This window comes from Phodopus roborovskii, unplaced genomic scaffold, assembly GCF_943737965.1.
Source record: "Phodopus roborovskii unplaced genomic scaffold, PHOROB, whole genome shotgun sequence".
Classification (NCBI taxonomy): domain Eukaryota; kingdom Metazoa; phylum Chordata; class Mammalia; order Rodentia; family Cricetidae; genus Phodopus; species Phodopus roborovskii.
Window position 1 is genome coordinate 18,452,663 of NW_026126460.1, and position 26,320 is coordinate 18,478,982.

The 26,320-nt window shown below is 43.7% G+C and overlaps 2 protein-coding genes and 1 long non-coding RNA gene across 3 annotated transcripts in view; 2 read left to right on the forward strand and 1 right to left on the reverse strand.

Annotated features, from left to right (window-relative positions):
• The first annotated feature begins 46 nt into the window (after window positions 1-46).
• Tmem169 (transmembrane protein 169) lies at window positions 47-13,346 on the forward strand. Its single transcript, XM_051190438.1, has 3 exons — window positions 47-151; window positions 8,869-9,270; window positions 12,260-13,346. The coding sequence occupies exons 2-3, from the start codon at window positions 9,000-9,002 to the stop codon at window positions 12,880-12,882; spliced, it is 894 nt and encodes a 297-aa protein (XP_051046395.1). The 5' UTR covers window positions 47-151; window positions 8,869-8,999; the 3' UTR covers window positions 12,883-13,346.
• Window positions 13,292-15,925, reverse strand: LOC127226421 (uncharacterized). The gene is made up of 3 exons (XR_007834880.1): window positions 15,800-15,925; window positions 14,699-14,770; window positions 13,292-13,530 (listed from the first exon to the last, which is right to left on the reverse strand). It is a non-coding gene; the product is annotated as an uncharacterized LOC127226421 (long non-coding RNA).
• Xrcc5 (X-ray repair cross complementing 5) overlaps window positions 15,878-26,320 on the forward strand; it is an 83,944-nt gene continuing 73,501 nt past the window's right edge. The window contains exons 1-5 of the mRNA XM_051190434.1: window positions 15,878-15,986; window positions 18,645-18,758; window positions 19,485-19,668; window positions 21,531-21,579; window positions 22,893-23,015. Of these exons, the coding sequence (XP_051046391.1) occupies window positions 15,966-15,986; window positions 18,645-18,758; window positions 19,485-19,668; window positions 21,531-21,579; window positions 22,893-23,015 (491 nt within the window). The 5' untranslated portion in view covers window positions 15,878-15,965. The remainder of the gene's footprint in view (window positions 15,987-18,644; window positions 18,759-19,484; window positions 19,669-21,530; window positions 21,580-22,892; window positions 23,016-26,320) is intronic.

The window sequence follows — 26,320 nt, forward strand, 5'->3', positions numbered from 1 at the left end:
GAACAGACCACGCCCCCGTGCCCGCGTGGTCCCGCCCAGGGCCCCGCCTTCGCGACGCACTAGGCATCCTCCCAGAGCTGGACCACTCCTGGCGGCCGCCTGCAACCCTCTGCATCCTCCGCCTCCCTTCTGGGTCCCAGTGCTCGTGTGGGTGAGACTCTTCGTTCGATTTTTCGTATTTATTTTTAAATTTTGATGGCATTGGGGAAAAGGAGAAGGGAATGAAAAGAGAGAGCGAGGAAAGAAAAGAAATGGGAGGAAATTCTCTGTTCTGAAAATCCAATCCTGGGGCCATACATAGCTCCCATCATTAATTAAAATGAAATCTCCAGGGCATCTGTGTAGAGAAAGACTGCAGGTCTGTTTCCATGCTGTGCCCTTCCACAGCAGACGTCCAGCTGTCTGGGCTCTAGCTGCTGTGTGCGGGTGGCTAGGAAGTGGGAAGGGCTTAGGATAGCTGAAGGGAAGACAGACACCCAGGTCTTCAGGGATGGAATCTAAAGGAGGGTATGGGTCGGGAGAGGACAGACAATTGCAGTCGTTCCCAGAGCCTAAATAATAAATGATTAAAAAAAATAAATTTAGGCCCACTTGCACCTCTTTCTCCGTGCCCCACCCAGAAATGAAAGAAAGAAGCACCCTTCCCTAGGTTTGAGATGTGATCCGTTTCTTCTGGGCTACATAGATGCAAAAAAAAAAAGCTGAATCGTTGCGTGGTTCTTGCAAGATCCATCTCTAGGTTTATGTTTCAGAACATGCCTTCTAGTTCATTGCTTCAACAAGAAACTTCTCTGCTCTGAGTTGGTGGTTCCAAGGAACAATTTATTACTCTCATTCTGCTTATTTTTAATTAATTTACTATTGTTGTTTTTTTTTTTCTGTTCTTTTGAGACAAGGTCTCTCTATATAGCTCTGGCTGTCTTGGAACTAGGTAGACTAGGCTGACCTGGAACTCAGAGACCCACCTGCCTCTGCCTCTTGAATCCTGGGATTTAAGGGCATGTGATGCCACACCTGATTCTTCTGTTTGTTCTTTAAATATTAAAATTACATTTATTAATTGTGTGTGTGTGTGTGATGAGCATGTCTGTCAGAAGGCAAATTGTGGAAGTTCTCTCCTTGCATGTGAGTCCTAGGAACTGAACACATGTCACCATGCTTAGCAGCAAGAACCTTTACTCTCATAACCCTGCCCACTCTCTTCTTCTTATTTTTGCCTTGTGAACTTGGCAGACATAGGAACTATGTTAGGTCATTGATCTTACTCCAGGAACACTGGCATTTCTAAGTTTGTGTGGGTGTCCTGTTCTCCCTTTCTAGGTAGTAAGTCAACAAACGCCATTTGTGCGTGTTTTGGGAGGTGGGGGTTGGAGCCACTACTTAAAACTCACAAAGAAAATTAAGAGTAGGATTAGACACCACTTCTCTTTTTGGGTCTCCCCCAACTAGCAAGATTGCAGTTCTGGGAGAAGGTCATCTCCTCCTAATCCCTCTGCCTCCTTGCCCTTCTCTGGCTGCTCCTCTCTTTTGGAGCACTTTCCTCTCTAACTTGGTTACTGATAGATCCTACCAACACAAATCAAGGCAGTACTAAAACTCTGGCTGTCCTTGTCTGGGTAGTTGATCCAGAGCTCCAATTATCCTTCTGCTTATGTCAGTTATGTGCTTATGAACACATTTAAAAATGGCACCACTATAACCTCATACACACACACACACACACACACACATTCAAGACTGGGTTTCTCTGTGTAGCTTTGGAGCCTGTCTGGACACTCAAAAATAGAATTTTGGTGTGTGGTATATTCATGTGTGTACATGTCTGTGTGTGTGTTCCTGTGAAAGCCAGAAGAGGATGTTGAATGCCCTTCTCTATCATTCTCAACCTTATTCCCTTGAGACAGGGTCTCTCACTGAAGTTTGCCCCCTTTTAGCTGATGGAAGCCACAGTAATCCTCCCCTGGCCCCGTCTCTGCCCAGCACCCCCTAACCCTGGGCTTACAAGCCAAGGATCCAGGGCTCTGACTCAGATCTTCATGCTTGCACAGAAATTAGTATCCTTCCCTGCTGAGCCATCCCCATGGTCCCCTAAAAATAAATTTAAGTAGAAATGTTGAAGAATTGTTTCAGGAAAAATATAATTTCCAGTTCTCTGTTCCCAGTGGCAAAGTGATATATGCTGTTTGTTCCTTTGCCACGTTGAAAATGCGGCCATGGAGCTTGCACAAGCATTCATCCATGGAGCTTCTTCTCCCCCCTCCCCCAGTATGCTTCTTAACAGAAAAAAGAAGAAGTATTTAGTGTGGTCACCGGACAGACTTAGGCAGGGATTCGGTGAGAAGGTGACTGGGAATATGAGGCAGTTACGTCCAATGGGGATGACAAGGTACCATCTGTCATCTGCAAGGACACTGTAGGCTAAGCAGTCAAAGGTCTGCCCCTCCGCCCCAGTAAAGCCTGTGATTCACAAGTGTAGGAGCTCCCCCAGGACTCCTTTGTTTAAAATAAGGAGGGACGTTCTCTTTGTCTCAGCCTCTGACTCTAGGCCCCTAAATGTCAGCCCACCCAGCAATTTCACTTGGAAGCGCTTTGTTTTCTTTTTGCCACCCCCCTCCTGAGACCACCACCATGCTGCTCCCGTAGCCCCTTTGGTCAGCCCTGTTCTCTAGCACTCTGCTTCACTGCTCCCTTTGACCTGGCTTGCTGTCACCGGGATCCATTCACACCCCCTGTGCTGTCACACCCCATTAGCTGTAGCTTCCTTTCTCTTCTGAGACGCTTCTTTCCCCGGCTCACCCAGCTTCCTGCCGCCCCCCCTCTCCATCTCCCTGGTTAACATCGTCCTCCCCCCACCCCCCTGCAGAGCAGCTGCTGGCTCAGAGTGACTGGTTCTCAACATGGGATTCATAGAATGGCTGTGCTGAAGGAATATTCAAGCAAGGCCTCAAACTCTGCCTGTGCCTGGGAGCAAGAGCCCTCTATCTATGACGGCTCACATTTGAGCATTCAGTCAGTGCTTATTGAGCACGTGTGTACCAGGTATTGCTCTAGGCATGGAAAACACTGCCCAGTCAATGGGATGGTTGGGTTTCCCTGTCTTTGTTCAGTCTCATAGCACGTAGGAATGGAGGGGTTAGGGTGGGGTGGGGCGGGAGGAAAACTCACAATAGTAGGCAAATAAAAGATTCCATCTTCAGGGTTTTTTTTTTTTTCCTATTAATTTTTTTCATTTATTCTACATACCACAGTTTTCCCTCCCTCGTTTCCCCATGTTCCCTCCCCCCCCACTTCCCTTCTGCTACACCTCCCCCTTCCCACCCCCATCCACTCTAGCCACTCCATTCAGAAAGGGGCAGGCCTCCTGTGGGAGTCAACACAGCATGGCAAGTTGAGGCAGGATCAAGCTCTTTCCCCTGCTTCAAGGCTAGGCAAGGCAACCCAGCTTGGGATCAGTTCCTGAAACCTGATCCCACTAAGAGCCACAAACAGACAAAGCTACACAATTGTCATATGTAGAGGGCCAAGGTGGGTCCCATGCAGCTTCCTAGTTGCTAGTTAAGAGTCAGTGAACTCGCATGAGCTCAGGTCAGTTTTCTTTGTGAGTTCCCCTGTCATGACCTTGACCCCCCCCCCCTTCAACCTTCAGTTCTTACAGTAAGAGAGTACAAGGTTTTCGTAGACAACCGCCTTTGCTACCAGAACTGTTTTCTTTGTAGACAGGTAGTGCTGAATCAGCAGTGCTATTTGTTTCTCCTTACTAGGAATTGAACCTATGGCCTTATGTATATGGGGCAAAATGGCCTATGCTCATGGGGCAAGCAAGCACTCACCCACTGAGCCGTATCCCCAGCCTTCTTACATTTTTATCCTGAGAAAGGGCTTTACTTAGTTGCCCAGGGCACCCTTGACCTCACTCTGTAACTCAGACAAGAGTAGCCACCAGGCTGGATTACTGAATTCTTTCATTTTTCCACCCCAACCCAGTAAATGGGACAGGTTGCTGGGGAAGGAGAAACATTCATTTGGGAAAGCAGTGAGCCAAGAAGTTGCCACCCTTAAGGTTCACTGTAGGGAACCTAGAAGCACCAAGGCCTTTATAGGAAAGTGAAGAAGGAACAGGTGGGCAATGGGCAGCGAGGCAATGCGCTGAGCTGAGCCTCAATCATCTGCAGACTGGAGTTAAGAAGCACTTCCTGATCTCCAACAGAACCCCAGTTAGGTTCCCAGCACCCATACTTCACGTGTGCATACTCACATGTATACATATACACACATAAAAATGAAATCTTTTTAAAAATTCAGTGTTGTGTGTATGTGTTCATGTGAATATGTATTTATGTGTGTGGAGGCAGAAGGGCAATGTAGAGTGTCATTCTTCAGGAACCATCAACCTTGGTTTTTGAGACAAGGTTTCTCACTGGGGCTTATGAAGTAGACTAGGCTGGCTAGCCAGGAATCCAAAACTCTGCCTTTCTCTATCTGTCTAGTGTTGGAATTATAACAGTGTATGTGCCACTACCCCTAACTTTCTGGGACTTGAACTCAGGTCCTCAGCTTGTGGGGCAATCATTTCACCTACTGAGCTAGCTCTCTATTCTATTGTTTAACTGTTTTGGTTTTTTGTTTTGTTTGGCTTTGTTTGTTTGTTTGGTTTTGAGACAGGGGTTCTCTGTGTAGCTTTGGAGCCTGTCCTGGCACTCGATCTGTAGATCAGGTTGTCCTGGAACTCAGAGACCCACCTGCCTCTGCCTCCTTAGTGTTGGAATCAAAGGCATGTGCCATCACCCAGCTTCTTAAACCAATTTTTCTAAGCCTGAGTTCTAGAGTATAAATGCATTCCTCAACATCTGTTGATCCCCTGGATGACCAACAGTCCAGTTTGAGGTTAATGGTTTACATTACCATACTGGTTAACAGTCTTGGAACTGGGAGTAGAGGTGGAGGATGGGCCTGATCCCTTCTCTTGATCCTGTTGATTAAAGTTTTGGGAAAATGGCAGATTTGACTTACCCTTGCTCATAGAATCTAAAAGACAAACATTACGGCATGTTATGTGCACAAAAATGGGCAAGAGAATTAGACTTTCTCTTTTTAAAAAAACATAATTCTTTATTGATTCTTCAGGAATTTTGTATCATGCACCCTAATCCTGCTTACCTCCCGGTCCCTCCATTTCTACCCCTCACCTCTGCAACATGTCCCCCAAATTAATTACAAACAAAAGAACAACCCCCTCTACCTTGCTTCTCCATCTTTCCAACACCTCTTCATCCATCCTGGCGGCATCAGGAGCTGCAGCAGGTCACACACTTTACCATTTTGTCCAGTTGTCTCCACCGGCAACATTTCCATTGCAATGAGTCATTGATCTGGTTCAAGGCCTCTGGCACACCATCGTCACTGGACCCTCACCAGAACTCCTCTCTGATATCCCGCCGTTTCTAGAGTCATGGAGATCCTGTGATTACCTTTCCACAGGACCAATTCCTTCACACACTCCAGCAGCTCATAGATGGGATAGATGTTAGGGTGTGCCAACCCAAGGCCCAGGATGTGCAGAACCTCCTCTTTTAACAGCTGTTTACATCATTCTGAGTAGGCATTTCCTTTCTCCTTTGTCCTTAGTAATTAACAGGTGCATACTGACTTTCTGGTACCCATCCAACCCACTAGTGGTGAAGTAGTATAAGGAAATTCCTGACCTTTACAAGTTTACAGTCTGCCTGTGGGGATGAATGAGAGCTCACGACGCCACTCATAATCCACGAGATGCATAACTGATGACTAAGAGTATAGAACATATGGCGGGTGTTATGGAACCCCAATACTGGGGTTAAAGGCACATAGCCATGCTTGGTTTTTACATGGGTATTAGGGATTTGAACTCAGGTCTTCTTGCTTGTGTAGCAAGAGCTCTTATCCCCTAACCATCTCCCTAGGCCTTGACATGCACTTTTATTGTTGTTGTTACTTGTGAAGACAATTTATTTGGTGCTGGGGAGTTCTCATAGAGCCCTGCAATGCCCCTCCTCCCCTCAGTTCATAGAAACTGACTGACAGAAAAGTGATTGCTTGGAAAGAAAATGCAGATGCTCTCCAGGAGGAGGAATTCAACCAGACTCTTTGTTGTTATTTCGTCTTTTCATGATAGAGTCTCACTATGTAGTTCTGACAATCTTAGACCTTACTATGTACCCCAGGTTGGCCTTGAACTTACAGAGATCTGCTTGACTCTACTTTCCACCTGTGGCTGATTAAGCTCTGTCTGTCTGTCCCTCTGCAGAAGTGGAACATACCCAAGACCAGTGGAAAGTGGAAAGTGTTTCAGCAGCAGACATCAGCAAAGGCTGACACCATTTTTTTTTTTTTTTACTTGTCAACTCTGGAGAGGTCTTGCTGTGACTGGCTGTCAGACAGTGGGTGTGAGTCTGAGGCTTGTTCTAATGTCTAAGAGAGAGTCTCCTATAGCACATCTGAGACTGTAGCTGGGGGGGAAAACACTAGGCTGCTTTTGTGAGCCAGGATGAGGACCTTGGGCCATTTCTGTGTCTTTGACGTGTTCATGCTCGGTTTGTGTTATGCATTACATTGTTTTGTCTGGTATCCATGTTTGGTGGAATTACTAATGTTTGTTTTTTTGTTTGTTTTTCAAGACAGGGTTTCCCTATATCCCTGACTTTGCTGGAACTCACTCTGTTGACCAGGCTAGCCTCAAACTTACAGAGATCCACCTGCCTCCACCTCCTGAGTGCTGGGATTAAAGGCATGCACCACCACAAAATGCTTGATTATTAATGTATTTCTTATCGTCTTTTAAAAAACTCATGTATACCATGTATTTTGATTATACTCAATTTCCACTCTGACCCCTAACTCCTTGTAGATTCACTCCCAGGACCATGCACTTTTATTTTATTTCATTTTATTTTTTATCTTGTTTTTTTTTTTTTTTTCAAGACAGGGATTCTTTGTAGCATTGTAGATCAGGCTGTTCTCGAACTCACAGAGATACTCCTGCCTCTCCCTCCCAAGTGCTGAGATGAAAGTTGTGCACCACCACTGCCCAGCTCTCTATGCACTTTTAACATAACCAATTCTAAATTTGGTAGAGAAGGCAAATGGCCTTCTTATTATATATTATTAATAAGCATACTATGAAAAATAGCTTATGAACTACTATGGCAGCCTCTACTGATATGGAAGTTTCTAAATTATTTACCCCAAATTTTCCATTTTCAAATTATTTGTTTACTACTGAGAATTGCTGGGGTCTATGCACAACTCTGCCTTCCCAGGGTTCCTAAGGCTGTATGCTGCCAGTAGTTCTGGATTTCCGGCTTTCTATGGCTATTTTTGTTCCTAATTCTCCAATCCCTAACTTCCTTCTTGTTCTGTATGAGTATTTCCTTGGTCTAGTGCTGAATGTGCATCCTTTAGTGTCATTTATCCTCAATTGTTTCGTCTCTCCTCCTTTTATTTGTTTTGAATGGTCTCAGTGTCTGGTGAACTGGCACAGCTGAGCTGGGATGTGGATAAGCAAACAGAAATATATCTTAGAATGGCATTCTGTCTGAAGCAAAACCCATGTCTAACATGATGCATCTTTGCCAAAAAGTGGGCAAACTTAGTTAAAATCTCTAAGAATGAGTCAGGCTTGGTGGCACATGCCCATAATCCCAGCACTTGGGAGACAGGCAGGTGGGTCTCGGTGAGTTTACAGCCACCCTGGTTCACAAAGCAAGTTCCAGCACAGCCAGGGCTATATACAAAGACACTGATTCTTGAAAAACAAACAAATAAACAGAGCTTCTTTAAAAAACCAAAACGCTCTTCCTTACTTGCCCAGCCTGTTTTCAGATGCAATGGCTGAAAGTTCCATTGGGTGGCGCTGCTATAGACAAAATGATTTGTTAGAACAAGGAGATTTGAACAGATTCCTATTTATGTTAGTTTAATTAATAATAATGTTTAAGAATGGCTTTTAAAATTACACAGAACATTAACACTGTGATGTTTTAAAAGTGTGTGTGTGTGTGTGTGTTGGGAAGGAGTTGTATATGACAGGGGACAGTTTTAGGGGTATTGGTGCCACCAGTGCCCAGCTTGGCTTAACATTTTAAGCTCCAGATAAAGCTTCTGAACTCCTAGAACAGTAGTTCTCAACTTGTGTATAGTGACCCCTTTGGGGGTCAAACAAACCTTTCACAGGGATAGCATATCAGATATCCTGCAAATCAGATAGATAGTTCCATTACAATTTATAACAGTAGCAAAATTACAGTTATGAAGTAATAGCAAACATAATTTTATGCTTGGGGGGGTCATCACAGCATGAGAAACCGTATTAAAGGGTCACAGTATTAGGAAGGTTGAGAACCACTGGCCTAGAAAATCAATATTGGCCCAAGTTTAGTTTGCAAATATAAGTAGTGTGCCCAAATTTCCTCTATAAGGTGTTCCCCCCCCATTCTTTCTGGTTTACCTGCATTAAAAAATATGGAGTGTTAACTTTCTGAGAGCCTATTGTACTCGCTAGGAAGCAGGGTTCTCACATAGCAGGGTAGAGTCGGTTAGAGAGGTTTCACTACTCTTCTTCCATTTGGATATTGTTGGAATGTATTCTGGCAGTCAGAAGTACAAAATACTGGCCCCAGCCACGTCAATCTCCATCTACCTGCCTATAGACTTTCTCACTAACTTTCTTGTACTCCATACCCTTTAATGGGGCTGATGAGTTTTTTCATAATACCATACATATGTTACTGAAAGAGGGTTTCTATGGGCCCCTCCCTCCTCTGCTGATTTCCCAGTTTCTCTCCAGCCTGCCCTCTTTGATTCTAGCTGATGCTTTGCCTTTCTGTCTTTCAGGTCGAATGCACCCTTGGGGGGCATGTTTACATAGTCTTTTCCAAGTAGAAGCTGTGTGATGCATGGAGCTTGAGTTTGCTCAAGCAAGCCAAGTTCTTCTAACGTGAGCTTGGCTAGTTCTCAGGACTGGGATGGAAGAGTCAGCACCAGCAGAAAGCCAGGGCCAGCTACCGAGCCCCCACCATGGCTCACTGAGAAGAGCCGTGGCTGCTGCCCTGGCCCTGGATGGGGAGTCCACAATGGGTCACAGGAGGAAGAAGAGGAAAGAGTCTCGCCCAGAATCCATCATCATCTACCGGTCAGATAATGAGAACATGGATGAGGAACCTGAAGAATCAGAAGGTGGAGATCGGCCAAAAGAGGAGGAGGGGGAGGACTTCCTGGACTACCCCATAGATGATGGTGAGTTTGCCTAGATCCTCTTGTTCAAAGTCATAGGAAGAAAACCAAATCACAGCCCACCCTCCAGGAGACAGGCACCTGCTCACTAGCCTTTTTCTTTCAGGTGATGCATTTTTTGAGGTGTTGGAGCCTTCATTAATTAAAAAGACAGCGGCACTTAAAGCTTGCAACACTCTATTCTAGGTGAGATGGTATCTCCACCCTTTCACAACTGCTAGTGTACGAAGCTGATTTATAGACTAATTACCTAACATATGTGAGATAAAGAGCAACAGTTGTTAGCTTTCATAATAATTATGAAAATGCAGCCAGATGTGGTGGCTTACACCTATAATCCCAGCACTTGGGAGGCTTGGATTGAGGCAGAAGGGTCATGAATTGGATGTTATCCTAGACTATACAATGAGACCATATCTCAAAAAATAAAACCACTACAAACCACCACTTCCAAATCAAGAGACTGTCTTTTTATTATTATTATTTTTATATTACATATCGATCCCAGTTCCCTTTCCCTCCTTCCCTCCCTCTTTTCCTCTCTCCTACCCTCTCATGCCCCCGACCACCCTCCCATCCCATCACCCCCCCACACATGTAGGGTGATGCCTTCCAGGCGGGGTCATCTAAATCTGTCAAGCCATTAGGAGTAGGGGCTAGGGCAGTATCCCTCCATGGGGGATGTACTCTCAAAGTCCTTTTGTGCACCAGGAATACATCCTGGTTCCACTGTCAGAGTTTCCCTTAGACTGCCCAGGCCTTCTAGCTGAGACCCATGTTCAGGGGTTCTGAGTCAGAAGAGACTATGTCTTGGGGTTTCTACTGCTGCAACAAAAACCATAACCAAAAGCAAGTGGGGGGGGGAAGGGCTTATTTGGCTTATACTCCCACAGTATTGTTCATCGGCAAAGGAAGTCAGGACAAGAACGGCAAAGGAAGTCAGGACAAGAACTCAAGCAGGGCAGGAACCTGGAGGCAGGAGCTGATGCAGAAACCAAGGAGGGGTCTTGTTTACTAGCTTGCTCCCCATGGATTGCTCAACCTGCTTTCTTATAGAACCCAGGACCACCAGCCTAGGGATGGAACCACCCACAATGGGCTGGACCCTCCTCCATCAATAATTAATTAAGAAAACACTTAGCAGGGCACTGGTGGTGCATGTCTTAATCCCAGCACTCAGGAGGCAGAGGCAGGTGGATCTCTGAGAGTCTGAGGCCAGTATGGTTTACAGATCCAGTTCCAGTACAGTCAGGGTTACACAGAGAAACAATGTCTCAAAAACAAAATAACAACAAAACAAACAGGCAAAACCAGAAAATACCTTACACTCATATCTTACGGAGGCTTTCTCTCAATTGAGGTTCCCTCCTTTCAGATAACTCTAATTTGCGTGTCAAGTTGACATAAGATTAGCCAGCACAGACTATTAATTATGGTATCAGTGAGATACAGTATTCCTTCACATTCAGGATTGTCAAAATTTGTGTGAAATATGATAGCATCATTGTGTGGAACTAGATATACTCTCATACTCCTCATTAAAGTAACTTCAACCACACTGTAGGAACTGGTCAATATTTATTAAGATTCAAAGTATGTGTACTGCATGTCACAAACATTCTTAGTATCTCCACCATGAAATTTATGTCTGTGTTCTGCCTGTATAAGGACATTTGTTGCCATTAGGGAGCCTGTTGGTTCTCTGTCTTAAGAATTACTGTGTAGCAATGGACAGACTATTTGTGCAGAGAAGGGTATATGCTAAGTCTCACAAACTCAGTGTGAACAACAGAAGTGTCCCTGCTCTCATGGAGCTGACCTTCTACCCTGGGAAGGCAGACAGTGAAAAGTTGACTTCAGGAGGGACATTAGTTCCAAAGATAGCAAAACCACGACAGAGGGGCGATGGAAACTGATGGAGGGACTTTTGTGTCACAGGAGACCTCTCTAAAGAAGTGATATTTGGGCCTGGCTCAGAGGTTCAGAGCACTGGCTGCTCTTCCAGAGGTCCTGAGTTCAATTCCCAGCAACCACATGATGTTCACAGCCATCTGTAATGAAATGTGGTGCCCTCTTCTGGCCTGTAGGCATACATGCAGGCAGAACACTGTACATACATAATAAATAAATAAATCTTAAGAAAGAAGTGACATTTGAACTCCTCCAAGTAACATGAAGGAGCCGGGTAAGAAAGATGTGGGGAAGAGTTTTGTTTTGTTGTTTACTTTTGGAAAACAGTAAGGGTCTTGAGGGGAGAGCAACAGTGGCCTACTGATGGGGAGGGGGTGTTTGTTAGAGTGTGGAGAGAGCCAAGGGGATGATGGTGAAAGATCAGCAAGGGAAGCCAGGCTGGCTCCGGGTATGTCTTGCAAGGGCTTATAGAGGGCTGAGAACTGTGGAAGTTAAGGGGGACTGTGAAGCAAGGCAGACATATTGTTTATAGATATCATATGGTGTGTGTGTGTGTGTGTGTGTGTGTGTGTGTGTGTGTGTGTAGTGAACGGGTTATTTATAGCTTAAATATAAGAGCTGGGGGTGTGTACAGGCATGAGAGAAACATTTCAGGGAAACACAGGACTAGCCATGAGAAGGGAGGGTGTGGACTATACCCTCATTGTGTATACCTATATACACACATTTTATGCACAGGTTGTACTTATAAATAATGCCTCCATAGCACTTGTTAACCAGAAACAGGGGCATGATAAGGTGGAGACTATTGAGACCGTGTCAAGGCTGGGGTCCAGACCAATGGAGAGACCTCAGGAAGAACAAGTTAATCTTGCTTGGAGTTTTGTCAGGGCCCACACATGGTGCCGTCCGTCTCTGTGGGAGTGGTAATAGCAGATACTGCCCTCCAAGGGAGATCCATTTTAAGTCTGCGGCCGACTCCCTGGTTCTACTGCTCCTACTCAGGTCCAGCCTTAGGATGGCACTGAGCTGAAACATGCATTCCTCAGTTCTTGACTCTCGTCTTCTTTGTGCACTGCAGGTGTGTGGAACATGCCTTTGGACAGCCGCTACGTCACACTAACGGGGACCATTACACGAGGGAAGAAAAAGGGTCAGATGGTAGACATCCATGTCACTTTGACAGAGAAGGAGCTTCAGGAACTGACCAAACCCAAGGAGCTGTCAAGGGAAACAGCCCCTGAGGGAAGGAGGGCCTGCCAAGTGGGGGCAGACCAGGGCCCACATGTGGTTCTCTGGACACTGGTCTGCCTACCTGTGGTCTTCCTCCTTTCTTTCGTCGTGTCTTTCTACTATGGCACTATCACCTGGTACAACATCTTCCTTGTGTACAATGAGGAAAGGACCTTCTGGCATAAGATTTCCTATTGTCCCTGTCTCATTCTCCTCTATCCAGTGCTCATCATGGCCATGGCATCCTCCCTGGGGCTCTATGCTGCTGTAGTCCAGCTCTCATGGTCCTGGGGAGCGTGGTGGCGAGCTGCCTGTGACATGGAGAAAGGCTTCTGTGGCTGGCTTTGCAGCAAGCTGGGTCTGGAGGATTGTTCTCCCTACAGCATTGTGGAGCTGTTGGAGTCTGACAATGTCTCAGGCAATCTCTCCAACAAGGACCCCATCCAGGGAGTGGAAACCTCCTCTGTCTAAACCACCAGAGACTTCTTTCTCAAGTAGTTGATAGTCATTCTATAGTTCTAGCAGGTTCCTTCCTTAAACTATCTGATCCCTTCTATGGTCCTGGAAAATCCTAGCTTGCACTGGTCCGCCCACCGTCTTCATTATTCCAAGAAGGCAGGAAACAGAAAAGTAACTTGTGCCAAAGTAGCTCATCTGATATACAAGTGCGTCTTGACTCGTTGCCCTGAAATGACCATTCATCTGGGAAATGAAGATCCACTGTAAATTCCTTCAGGGGCCTGACAGTGTTATTGGTGCCTGTAATCCAGGGAAGTATGTGCCTAAATGTGACAGGAAGAATAAAGAGGCTCAGGGGTAACCAAATCCACCAAGAGAGTAGCTGGAGACGGAGTGGAACATTTAGGTAACTAGGCTACTATTTTGAAGACTGTGTGCATCATTTATGTTTAGATAGAACTGCATATAATTAAAGCCCCAAACATCAGTGAACTAAACAAGAGAGAAATCTATTTCCGTCTTATATGGATGTCTGGAGGCGGACCATCCCAAGACGCTATGATGTCATCTGGAGTTCACTAGATGGTGGAATGTGGCCCTCGGTGCTCTCATCTTCAGTTTTCAAATGCTGACTACATTCTAGCTGCCATTGCAGTGTTTCTGGAGAATACAGAAGAAATAAAGGAGGGCACAAAGCCCCATCAATATTTATTATATGTCATTGACCACACTATAGTCACATGACCTCATAATCAAAAGATACTGGGAAATGATATCTTTTATGTGGGTAACTATATTCCTAGACGATATTGGGGTTATGTGAATTTGTGAAAAAGGAGAGAATAGCTATTTGGTAGGTGGGCAAGAATCCATGTCTTATGATAGGTATTTAGATAATTCAGAATTCTAAACTACTAATACAGCTTTATTTATGTATGCATTTATTCATTTAACTATTTTGGCCCTAGTATTACAAGGAGAATTTATACATAGATATGAACTACATACACTATGCATATGCCTTAGATAGTAGCATCTTGTGTACTCGGCAACTTAGCTTTTGTCATGTGGTTTCAGGTTTCTTTGGGAAACCCATTAGATAGGAGCATATGGTCACATAACCACAGTGTAATTCTTCCTGGAAAGGAAGGGGGAACAGGGATTGACAGTATTTAATCTATAAAGACAGAAGAGAGAGGAGGGGGAGAGAGCAAGAGAGGAGAGTGAGAGAGGACAGAGAGAGAGAGAGAGAGAGAAAGAGAGAGAGAGAGAAAGAGAATGAGAATCTTCCTAGCACAAACCCAGCAGGGATTAGTAGCTCAAAACAAAAACCATGTTTAGCTTTGCTCAAACCCAGGAGCCTTATTCAATCAGACCTTTCTAGCACAAAGCTCCTCTGGCAGGAGTAAGGTCACTAATTAATCCAGATGAAAAGATCCCGAATGGAAGAAATAACAACTTTATTTTTAAGTGTTCTGGTTTCAAAGTGTTAAGTCCTAAGAGATCAGCGAGTTTTGGAGTTGGGGTTCTTACAAGAAGGGGTGCTGATCAAAATTTTTCTTTGTGTCTCAGAAACAAATGCTTCGAGGAATCAGCATGAACTGAACTAGACAGTTGGCTCAAGCTCCCCAAATGCCAAACAGCGACATTCATTTAATGTACGGTGCTGAACTCCATTTTCAGAGAATTAAGAAAACAATCCTGTTATGGGGGGGGGGATGTGTCCAGTATTTTTGAGAATAGCTGTGGTGCTCCCTGGTGCATTTCCAGAGATATGAATAATTTAAGTGAAAATAAAAATAATAGCATCTGATTACCATTTACTTACTTTGTTTTTGAGGTTCTCCCAAATAGCTTTGAATGCCACAGTATTCACAGAAAGGTGGGCCCATTGGCGGTCCTGTGGGAGTGAGATGATCTCAGTAAGGGATCTATGTTCTGGCTTCCTGTGTACCACAGAATTATGGGAATTTTATTTAGACGAACTGTTTCCAGTCACCTTTTAACCTAACTTTTTTTTTTTTTTTTTTTTTTTTTAAGTTTATTTATTATGTATACAGTGTTCTGCCTGCTTGTGTCCATGCAGGCCAGAAGAGGGCACCAGATTTCATTATAGTTGGTTGGATGCTAGCATGTGGTTGCTGGGAACTGAACCCAGGCTCTCTGGAAGAGCAGCCAGTGCTCTGAACCTCTGAGCCATCTATCCAGGTGTCCGCCCCCCCCAACTCTTATTTTAAAAAAAATGCAGCCACATTTACTACATTTATCACATCTATGTCAGTAACATTGGTTAGGGAAACCAATGATTAAAGACAAAAATAGTCATGATTAAGACAAGGGTAGAGGAACATGATGACATTGGGGCGAGGGTGAGAACCCACGCAAAGGATACCAACATGAAATGACATGGTGGTCAACCTTGACCTAGAGACTTATAAAACTGAAATATTTTCAAAAGAGCACTAGAGCCAGGTATGGTGATACACAACTCAAACCCCACAATAAAACTCATCGGTTCACCAAGTTGGACTTGGTGGTATCCCGTACTTTGTCATGGGCTCCCTCTCTGTGTGCCTTATGTCTCCCCAGGAAATGTCTGATCACCAGAAGGAAAGGCGATGTCCTTGCAAAAGAGTGGCAAACATTCACTGTAATCAGCAGCCTCCCTTTCTAGAGAAAGACCCATTCCTAGGCTTCCTGAACTTTTGCAGCCACAGCTACTCCAGGCTATCAAGGAAGTCTCTTAGCAGAGGCTACTTTTTAGGTGGTTTTTTTCTCCTTCCTTCTTTGAAAAATTTTACTTATTTATTACATGCGTTGGTGTTTTGCCTTTACGTGTTAGGCTTGGCGACACGTGGCTTCACCGGTTGAGTCACTTCGCCAGCCTAGTACCAGCGTTTTTAGCAGCTCAGAGAGAACAAAGCCTTACCTGGGAAGGCAGGGAGAGAATTACGCGCATGCTCACAGCCCGTGTTTCCCCGCCCCTTGCCCGCAGAGCCGGAAGTTGAGGCCCGTGAGTCGTCCGGAACTGAGTTGAGTGACTGTAGGTTTCCGTCCGGAAAAAAAAGTAACCGAACCGCCCGTGGACCAGCAACATGGCGTGGTCCGCTAATAAGGTACTGAGAGAGTTGGGTTTTGTGCCTTACCCAAGCCTGGGATGTGCAGAGGGTGGTTCGGTAGCAGGAACTGTGGGGTCGCAGCTGTGCGAGCACCGAAGATGGATGCCCATAGCGGAATGCTTGGGATTTGGAGTTCTGCGTTTGAGTCTTGTCCACCTTCACGCCCCCGTTATCCTCCCTCTTGCCTCACCCGCTCCTCATCCTCCCTCCCTAGCTGCCCTCCTTCTACTTTCTATCCACGCCACCTGCTAACGCAGGCGCCCCTTACCGCTTCTGAACCTGGGTTCTTATAACTCTATAAAAGAATTTATATAAGTCATCCAGGACCATCCCCTATGTAACAGGCCTAGGAATTCTGTGAATAAAATAACTGAAAATATAGTGACATACTATCACCTTCATAATAATTTAGTACCTCGAATTTATTGAAAGCTTACTGTGTGAAGCACAGAAGTAAGCCTTTTATTCCTGTTTCATTAAATCTTCACACCAGTCCCTGAGATGAACATTATTGTCTTTAGCTTGTAAGTACGAGAGCCAAGGCCCAAAGAACTGAAGTGATTAGAACCTGGTCACCCTTTTCATAGGTGGTAAAATACGGATATGAACCCAAACCATTTTTCAGAGCTCTGAGGGGTGGGGGGGGGGATCTGCTGCATTGCAAAGTACCTATGACCCACCCCTGCATTCCTAGATTAATAAAGGAAATTACAGTGAGCTTTAAAGTGACATTTTGATCACCAGAGAGTAATTGCGATTCATTCATTCATCTATTCACCCATTCATTTAAAACAGGCAAACAAGATAGGGGTTTGAATAACTGATCTGTTTTCCTCCACGCCCATTTGGGAAGTCTTGATTAAATTATGAATTCATTATGATGTTACTCACATCCTTTGTTCTTCTTTCAGTTCTGGAAACTTTGTAGCTCCCGTGAAGGGCTTATTTGTGGCAGATGTCCTTGAAGTGAAAATCCTGGCTATATTGCTTCAGTGTAGAAATGAAGAGTTGCTATACTTTCCCAGTCTCCAGTGATTTTCTTACTGCTTCCAGAAAAGAACTGAAAGTATCACAGATCACTCTTGCAGACCAGTATTTTCATACTGTGAACTTCTTTGATGCCCTTTTCTGAATCTCTAATTCTTGACAAAAGACTTTGGTCCTTTAGTGTTTGCTAGTTTAAAAGTAGGTTTTGTGGACATGTATTAAATAAGCATATCTAGCTTGTGTTTGTGATTCTTACTTTTTTAAAAAAGATTTTTATGCTGAGGGAATCCCTGTGGGGTGTAAATTGAATTCCTCTCAAAGGTCATCTGTAGTTTATTACTGTTCACCCCCAAATAAATTGTCATTATTTCTGAAATCTGTTAACATCACTGCATCATGGGGTCCCATTTTTTATGAACTAAGGGAAAATATTATTTCCTGTGTGTGCTGTGAAAAGAAGTCAAATTCAGGAGTCATCTCCCTAATATAGGAGCTCATCCAGGGTTTTCAGACCCTTCTAGAGACAGATTGATCCCTGACTCAGAGAGTGCCTTCTTCACCGGTCCCTTTTAAATCTTTCTCTCGTAAGATATGATGCCTAGTACTGCTCACATTTTGTCTGAGCAGCACAAAGCACAGATGAGACTGGTAGGATCGAGTCCAACAGTTTCATACCTGACTGAGTTAACAGCGAGGTTAAATGTCATTCCTAAGGGGTCAAAGCTAATTAATTAGTGGAGATGGGACTAGAGCCCATGTCTCTGGATTGCTAATCTAGGTTTTGTTTGTTTGTTTATTTTTTTCAAAAGACCTTTGGTTTTCTTAAATATATTATAGTGTTGATACAACTTCACATGTTTGTGAGGACAGAGTGTTGAAGTTGTGTCACCTTGTTGACTCAATCTTTAACTTACTTTAAAATGACAAGTTATTAGCTTAGGTCTTTTGAAATTTATGTTTGAATGAATTTTGTGTGCAAAATACAAGGAGCTTCATATACGTCCATTTTGCATTTGGCCTGTTTCATTTCTTTAGTCCCTGGGATAGAGTATTGATCATCAACTTGACAGACTGTAGAAGCACAGGGGAGACGGGCCTTTGGGCCTGCCTGCAGGCAGGTTGTCTTGGTTATGGTAACTGATATGGAAAGACCCTTCTTAACTATGGGTATGACCTTGACCTGGTCTCTGGATTTTATGAAGTGGAAAAAGCAAACCAAGCACTAGTTTGTGTGGATTCATTTTTCTCTTTTGATTGGATGTAATGTGACCAGCTGCCGTGAGGGCCTTGACTCCCTCACTATGGTGAACTGGAACTGTGAACTAAAATAGAGGCTTTCTTCCTCATTCGTCAAGGATGTTTTATCATAGCAATAGGAAAAGAAACTCTAGAGAGCCCCCAATGTATGATTGCTATTTAATGGGCTGGTGCGGTTGCTTATGACTAACTTCATTACTCACATGAGTGACTCTTCCACCTAGCTGGCCTTTAGGGAACATTATGCCCCTTCACAGGCTCTCCAGAGTGGAATGTTATATGTCTTACATGCATTGTGTCTGTAGCACATGCCCCCTTTCCTTATCATTCCTCTTCTACAGACCCATTTCAGAATCTTTGCTAATAACTTCTTTTTTTCCCCCTTGGGTACTTTTTGGGACTTGTTTCTAGGCAGCTGTTGTGCTGTGTCTAGATGTGGGCGTTGCCATGGGTAACTCCTTTCCTGGAGAAGAATCTCCATTTGAACAAGCAAAGAAAGTGATGAGTATGTTTGTCCAACGACAGGTAAGTTTCAGATTAATACAGCCAGTTGCAAGCCAGTCTGGGTTATAGGAAAAATCCCTGCCCCCAAAACAGCTGTCCTAGTTTAATTTCTGTTGCTGGGTATAAAGAAAAACAAATCAGCAAAAACCTATAACTTAGAGGAGAAAGGGTTCATTTCAGTTCACTGGCCCAGGCTAGAGCAGTGGATCTGAGGAAGTAATGGAGTAGGAACTGGAAACTGCTAGTCACATCTAGCATAAAGTCAAGAGCAGAAAGAGAATGAAGTGTGCATGCTTATTTATGCTGAAATGAAAAGTGAGACGTACAGATAATGAAATATCTGCTTAGGAGCTGGAGAGAGGGCTCAGAGGTTAAGAGCACTGGATGTTCTTTCAGAGGACCTGGGGTCTGTCCTCAGCACCCACATGGTGGCTCACAATCATCTATAACTCCAGTTCTGGATGAACCATACTCTTTCGGAAATACCAGGCACAAACATGAACAGACATAAACACAGGCAAAACACCCATCTATATATAATAATAAAATGGTTTTTAAAAATTAGGAAAAGTCTGCTTACAGCCTAATTGTCCTTGCTAGTAAGTCCCATGTTCATTTAGTCTAATATTGGGTGGCCCTGGGGACCTGCCTAGTGAGGTATGACCTTCCTGCTCCCTGAAGGTTAGGTGTCCTCTTCCTTCCAGGATGCTCGAATACAGACTTCAACCTTTGGATATTCCACCCTAGGTCTTTTCTGAGAGCAAGGATGAGATTGCTTTAGTTCTCTTTGGAACAGACAGCACTGAGAATGCCCTTGCTGATGACGACCAATATCAGAACATCACAGTACGCAGACACCTGATGCTACCAGATTTTGATTTGCTAGAAGACATCGAAAGCAAAATCCAACTAGGCTCTCGACAAGCCGACTGTATCCTTTTTGTGCCCAAGAAGACAAGAAGTTTCCCTTTGTCTGGAAAGTCAATCCAGTTTGGTGAGGCTCTTGCAGAGTCTCAGATCTGAACATCTGGGCATATTTTCCTCTGAGGAAAAGAGGGTATGGAATTGATTAGTTAGTTAATTAATGCCCAGCTCCAGGTCTTCCAGTCTTTTGTTCTTTCTGTGCCTTGTGATATTGAGAGGTTGGGAAGTATAGGAAGGTGGGAAAATCCCAGGGAATATATGCATATATTGACTGAGGAGGGCTTGGTGCTACTGCTTGTCAGCGTGTTTGGAGCTTGCGTTAGATTAAGAGTTTTATTGCTGTGAAGAGACACCATGACCATGGCAAGTCTTTTTACAAATCATTTATTTATTTTTATTTTATGTTCATTGGTGTTTTGCAGGCATGTATGTCCCTGTGAGGGTGTCAGATCTTGGAGTTAGAGACAGTTGTGAGCTGCCATGTGGGTGCTGGGAATTGAACCTGGGTTCTTTGGAAGACCAGTCAGTGCTCTTAACTGCTGAGCCATCTCTCCAGCTCTGACCACAGCGACTCTTTAAAGAAAACTGGCTTACAGTTCAGAGGTTTCGCCCATTATCATCAAGGTGGGAAGTGAGGCAGCACACAGGTAGACTTGGTGCTGGAGTAGCTGAGAGTTCTACATCCCAATCCATAGGCAGCAGGAAGAGAGAGCATTGGAAACCCCAAAGCCCACCCCCAGTGACACACTTCCTCCAACAAAGCCACGCCTGCTTCAACAAGGCCACACCTCCCAATCCTTTCAAATAGTGCCACTCCCTATGAACCTGTGGGGGTCATTTACATTCACCACCACAGAGATGAGAAAACCTATTCAAAAGAATATAGTGTTGACTTTCTCTGCTCTTTGAGATAGAGGATGTTTTTATGCAAAAAAAAAAAAAAAAAAAAAAAAAAGGTTGATATTCAAGCTGAGATTTCTCATTTCTTCCATAGAGTCAGTCCTGTTCTAGTTTCTTCTCTGTTGGTGTGGTAAGACACTGACCATAATCTACTGGGGGAGGTAAAGGTTTATTTTAGCTTACAGGTTATACTCCATTATGGAAGGAAGCCAATGCTTGAGCAGGGACTTGAAGCACAAACCAACAGAGGAACGCTACTTATTGGCTTTCTCCCCAGGCTCATGTTCAGCTACCTTACTTATACATCCCAGGCCCACCTGCTCAGAGAAGGCACCACCCACCGTGGTCGGGGCTCTCCTATGTCATTTGGTAATTAGAAAATGTCCCACAGTCATGTCAAAAATCCCAATCTGATGGAGACAGTTCTTCATTTGAGGTTCAACCTCTCAGATGTGTCAGGTTGACAGTCAAGATTAGCCATGAAAATGAAACCCTGTCTCAACCCTCCCCCCCCCCCCACATACACAAAATTTAAGGCCCTAATTTTAAGTGTATTACTTTTTATTTTTGAACAATTAGTAGTACCATTTTTGACCATTGGGAGGTGCTATTGTGTTTGGAGTAACTTGGAAATGATGCTTCATGGCCTGCTTTGTATTTAAGACTGGATTGTAATTACTAAATAGGGGTTCTAGGTACTGTTAAATGACATCTTAAGGTTTTTTTTTTTTTGAATCAATGTGCATTCACTGACTTGTATGTATTTTCATTTGTATGTATTTACATTTGTGAGAATGTATATGTCGATAGAAAGCATTTATGAAATAAAATCTGGAAGAGGGCACATGGGCAAGCCTTTCCAAGTCATCCACTGTGTACAGATGTCAACAGTGGGCTTTGCTGGGAGAAACTGCAGTGCTCATGGGGTGAAAGGACTGTGGGCATCGTTTCTACCCTTAACTAGCTGAGTCTTGGATGCCCTGATTGTGTGCATGGATCTGATTCAGCGTGAAACCATGTGAGTGTCTCACCTGAAAAAATACAGAAATGAGGCTTTCGGGGGAAAGTGTGGGTTGATGTGTCCAGTATACTATGTGCTTTGTTGTTAATTAAGTAGCATGTCAATCTGACAGGGAGAATATTTGACAGAGTCAGTGCTAACCTTTCTAGTTCTTAAAAGTTTAAAACACAGGATCACATTTCGTGGGAGAAATAAGCATTTGGCATTTTTCAATTTTCTTATTTGACTTAAACTAATTATCCATAGTCATTGGTATGCCGTGCACAGTAACTGTAGTCAGTGTCCTGACCCATTATTTGCCTAATTACCCTATCTTTAAAAGTGTATGCCCTGGAACACAGTCAGATGCATTGTTAGGAAAGCCATTTTGTGCTGACATTCCAGGCCTTAATCTGCATTATCTTATCTTAGTCTGAATCCTCTGCAAACTCCTGCAGTGAATCCCATGTTTAGTACCCCAGCAAGACATTTGGAAAGTGAGGGTGCAAAGCTGATGTCTTCACTCACCTCGGAGTCCCTTGTTTACATGTTGAAGCTGGGCATGTGGGAAGGGATTGTTTTAAATCACATTGCTAGAATCAGAGCTAGGGACACAAGAATATTACGTGTTGAAACGCTGAGCCAAGTGTGAACTATATGAAGTTTATTATGTATTTAATAGGAACTAAACTGAGCATTGAGAGTATAGAACTTGAGACTGTAATCACACTTATTAATACATCTAGATTCAGTCCTTAGCCTCCCTGCACAGTGACCAAGTGTATTTCAACTCCTGGAAAAAAGTTCAGGAGAATACTTCCTTTAAAATTACCTTTTCAGTACTAGGCAGGCAAGGCAGGCAGATCTGTATGAGTTTGAGGCCAGCCTGGTCTACAGAGCTAGTTCTAGGATAGCCAGAGCTACACAGAGTAACCCTGTCTAGAAAAAAAATCAACAACAACTAAAATCACTTTGTGTGTGTGTGTGTGTGTGTGTGTGTGTGTGCGCGTGCATATGCACCTATAGCATGTGTGTGGAGGCCAATGTGTGTGTGTGTGTGTGCGCGCATACACGTGCACATATAGCATGTGTGTGGAGGCCAGTGTGTGTGTGTGTGTGTGTGTGTGTGTGTGTGTGTGTGTATGTGCACATATAGCATGTGTGTGGAGACCAGAGGACAACTTCTTGGAGTCAGTTTCCCTCTTCCACCCTGCAAGAGTTCTGGCAATTGAACTCAGGTTGCAGGCTTGCAGGGTAATTGTCTTGACCTGCCAAGCCATCTCTCTGGCCCTCAGATAATAGTTTTTTAATGTGATCACTCTGTCTTTTAGAGGGAAGAAGTTTGGGAGGAAGCATATTGAAGTGTTCACTGACCTCAGCAGCCCGTTCAGCCAAGATCAACTGGATGTTATCATTTGTAACTTGAAGAAGTCTGGCATCTCCCTGCAGTTCTTGTAAGAGCTTAAGAATAACGTATAGGAAATCTTTTTTAATATTTATTTACTTATTTATTATATCTACAATATTCTGCTTGCATGTCTGCAGGTCAGAAGAGGGCACCAGATTTCATTACAGTTGGTTGTGAACAAGCATGTAGTTGCTGGGAATTGAACTCAGGACCTTTGGAAGAGTAGGCAGTGCCTTTCTCCTCTCCAGCCTGAAAATCTTGTTTCTTTATGCAGTGAGCGGGACCCTATGTAGACGGCTTACAGGAGCCTTCTCTTTTGGCTGAATAGGAATCTGCCAGGGGACTGATTGGCCACTTTGTGTATATCAGTAATACTTGTGTTCATGGAACTATTTGAGCTGTGGTGATAAAGAGATAAATGAAATAGTGATACGAGAGAAATTGAACTTAATAGCAATTACAGATTTTGGACCTCAAGAATCAAGGAATTAAAAAAATGGCCTTTCGAGGATCTTCAGCTTATTTTCTGTCTGCATAGATGACATTATCAGACTGATAGTTCCTTACGTGGCTCAGAGCATGATGTCTGCAGACAGTAATAGATTGAGGGTAGACAAAACGTTATGTTAGGAATCAATTTATAGCAATAGAATGTCTATATTTAACCCTTTCTCAGGATATAGATATATAATAAAGTATAATTTGCTATGTGTATTATAAAATTTGAGGAGAAAATGTATATTTTATAACTTATAAGGAGAAGAGTCCTTCTTCTCACAGTAACTTGAATTGGCCCTCTAGCTTTTACTTACTTTATTATACATCCCTACTAAAAAATTCTTGTCATTATACTAATCCTTCCTGCTGCATTTAAAACCCATTTCTTCTTGTCCTATTTTTGGCTGAAGCCGAGTGATGTTATAGGATGTTGAATTATTAATCTGATCAGGGACGTTCATCTTTCAAATTGAGCACTGCACTAAGAAGCATTCGGAGTGGGCACCTTTGGCCTCTTAGACTGCCTGCCATGGGGTATTAAGAACCCCTCTTTTATGCATATGTGCCCCTCTTAAGACTTCTGGGGGACATCTTCCTGTGGGACTAAAGAGAAGAGTTCAGAAGAGCCCACCAAACTGGTACTTGCTAAGATGGCACTTCAGAGAAATTAAGTGCTTTTCAAGTGACACTCATGATGGAACTGAGGTTTTCTTGGTACTTCAGAAGGCTGGCTTAGCCCAGTTCCCTACCCGTGGTCTCAGGGTGCCTCGTGTTTGAAGCATATTGTACTGTACTTCTGCCAATGTCATTTGAAAGAGCTGCTTTTTATCTTTTAGAAATGAGCACCATAGTAGAATATGTAGAAGGAATGTGGTCTTTTCTTCCGCTTGCTTGTTAGTTGGCTGGTAGCATTCCTTCCCTCGGGTATGTTTTCTTCCTATACTACAGACTGTCACCTGCTGTTCAGTGTGTCCCCTGTATTCTCAACTGCTTTAGTTTATTTAAAACAGACTTACTCCCTGGGCATAGTTTTCAGCTTCCTCTACTCTGGTCAAATGCAGCATAGAAAGAATTGTTACTGTAACTTTTTCTAGGGTAAATTTCTTCATGTTTTGCTTTCATGTTATTTGTCTCTTGCTGGTTGATTCTACAGTAACAGTCGGTACCTACTGCAAAGTATCTGCCGTGCACTTGGGGCAATGCTTCAGCCCAAGTGTAATACAGCTCAGGCAGATCTGTTATGCTAAGTAAATTAAGAGAAAGGTTACCCAGAAAGCCTTGTTTTACATATAGCAAACAGAATGATTGATTGCCTTTAAAGTATCTATCCACATAGGGGTGATCTACAGAGTTTTGGGTGAAAGGAAAAGATTACCTAATTCAGTCCTCTTTATTTGCAGGAATAAAGTAAGGTGGTATGCCATAGCACAAGAGTGTGTCCCTGTCAGTCAGGTGACTGGGTGGCTCTGGTCCAGTTATTTCCTCTCAGTTGCTTTGTTTCTTTTTATAAAATGGAAGCAGAAATGTCCACTGACCTAGTGTAGGAGAAATCAATGCTATCGTTTAGGCGAAAGCATATCTAAAGTACCGAGTTTGATATTATGCTAACATGTATTTGGGTGGTTTTCCAGTTTCCATTTGGACTGATTATTTAATATGTTTTAAACTTATTTTTTATATTCTATGTCTGGGTGTCTTGTTTGCATGTATGTTCATGTTCTACAAGTGTGCCTGGTGCCTGTGGAGACCAGAGCAGCATATTGGGTCCCTGGAACTGGAGTTACATATGGTTGTAAGCCTCCATGTGGATGCTGAGAACCAAACCTGGGTCCTCTGCAGAGCAACAAGTGCTCTTAACAGCTGAGCCATCTCCTTAGCCTCAGGTTATTAATATGTTTTATGATTTCTGATCCTAACCTAGAGTTAGCCTCATTTCAAGCAAATAACTAGAGAGAAACATAATGGAATTGGGCTTTGCTTTTGTCAGGCAAATATTCTGATTTCTGTATAAGATTATTTTTTTCTTGTTTTCGTTTTTCGAGATGGGGTCTCTCTAGCCATCCTGGAACTTGCTTTGTAGGCCAGGCTGGCCTTGAACTCAGAGATTCATCTACCTCTGTTGTGGTTAGATTCAGGGCCTTATGCATGCAAGGCAAACCACTCTATCACTGAGCTACACCCTCAGCTTCATACTCTATCCCCAGGAGCCCTGAGGGATCATTGGTAACCTCCCCTGCACTCCGGTGTGCTTAGTATATTGCCTGGACTTGCTCTATTAAGCATTTCCTCCTGAACTCTAACCTTTGGCTTTAGTGACCTTCAGTGAGCTCTTCTAAGTCTCTCCTTCAGACTGTTGATTCCTGATAGTTTTAGAGGTTTGAAATCAGAGGGTTAAACACTGAGTCTTTTGTAGATAGTAGAGTTGGGTAACATGGGTAACAGTCGATTCCTGTTGCTGGGATAATACAGGTGAGGTAATTTATAAACAGATAATTTCATCTCAGAGGTCTGGAGGAAGGCAGTCTGAGTTCATAGTGCCAATACAGATTTGGTGTTTGAGGGGAGATGTCTGCTCCCGAGAGGATACTGTGACTGTCACATGACAGAAAGGACAGAAAAGGTCAAAAGGCACTGTCTCTGGTCCCTTGCATAATAAAGCTCAGGGTTCCACCATCATGATAGTCAACTGCTGTCTGCCCCCCTCCTAATACTTACATTTCAATAAAAGAAGTTTGGGGGGCACAGACCATAGTACAGCAGTGTGGAAGAGGCCATTCTGAGAGAGTAACCAATACCAGGAAGATGGCGTGAAGTGGGAGAGGCAGTGAAGGGCTCGGCCACCCAGAGAGCCCT

Bases quoted from the DNA above. Each gene is read 5' to 3' on its own strand.
- Tmem169 (XM_051190438.1), top strand. From the start codon at position 9,000: ATGGAAGAGTCAGCACCAGCAGAAAGCCAGGGCCAGCTACCGAGCCCC. The intron at 9,271-12,259 runs GTGAGTTTGCCT...TGTGCACTGCAG, and splicing joins GGACTACCCCATAGATGATG to GTGTGTGGAACATGCCTTTG.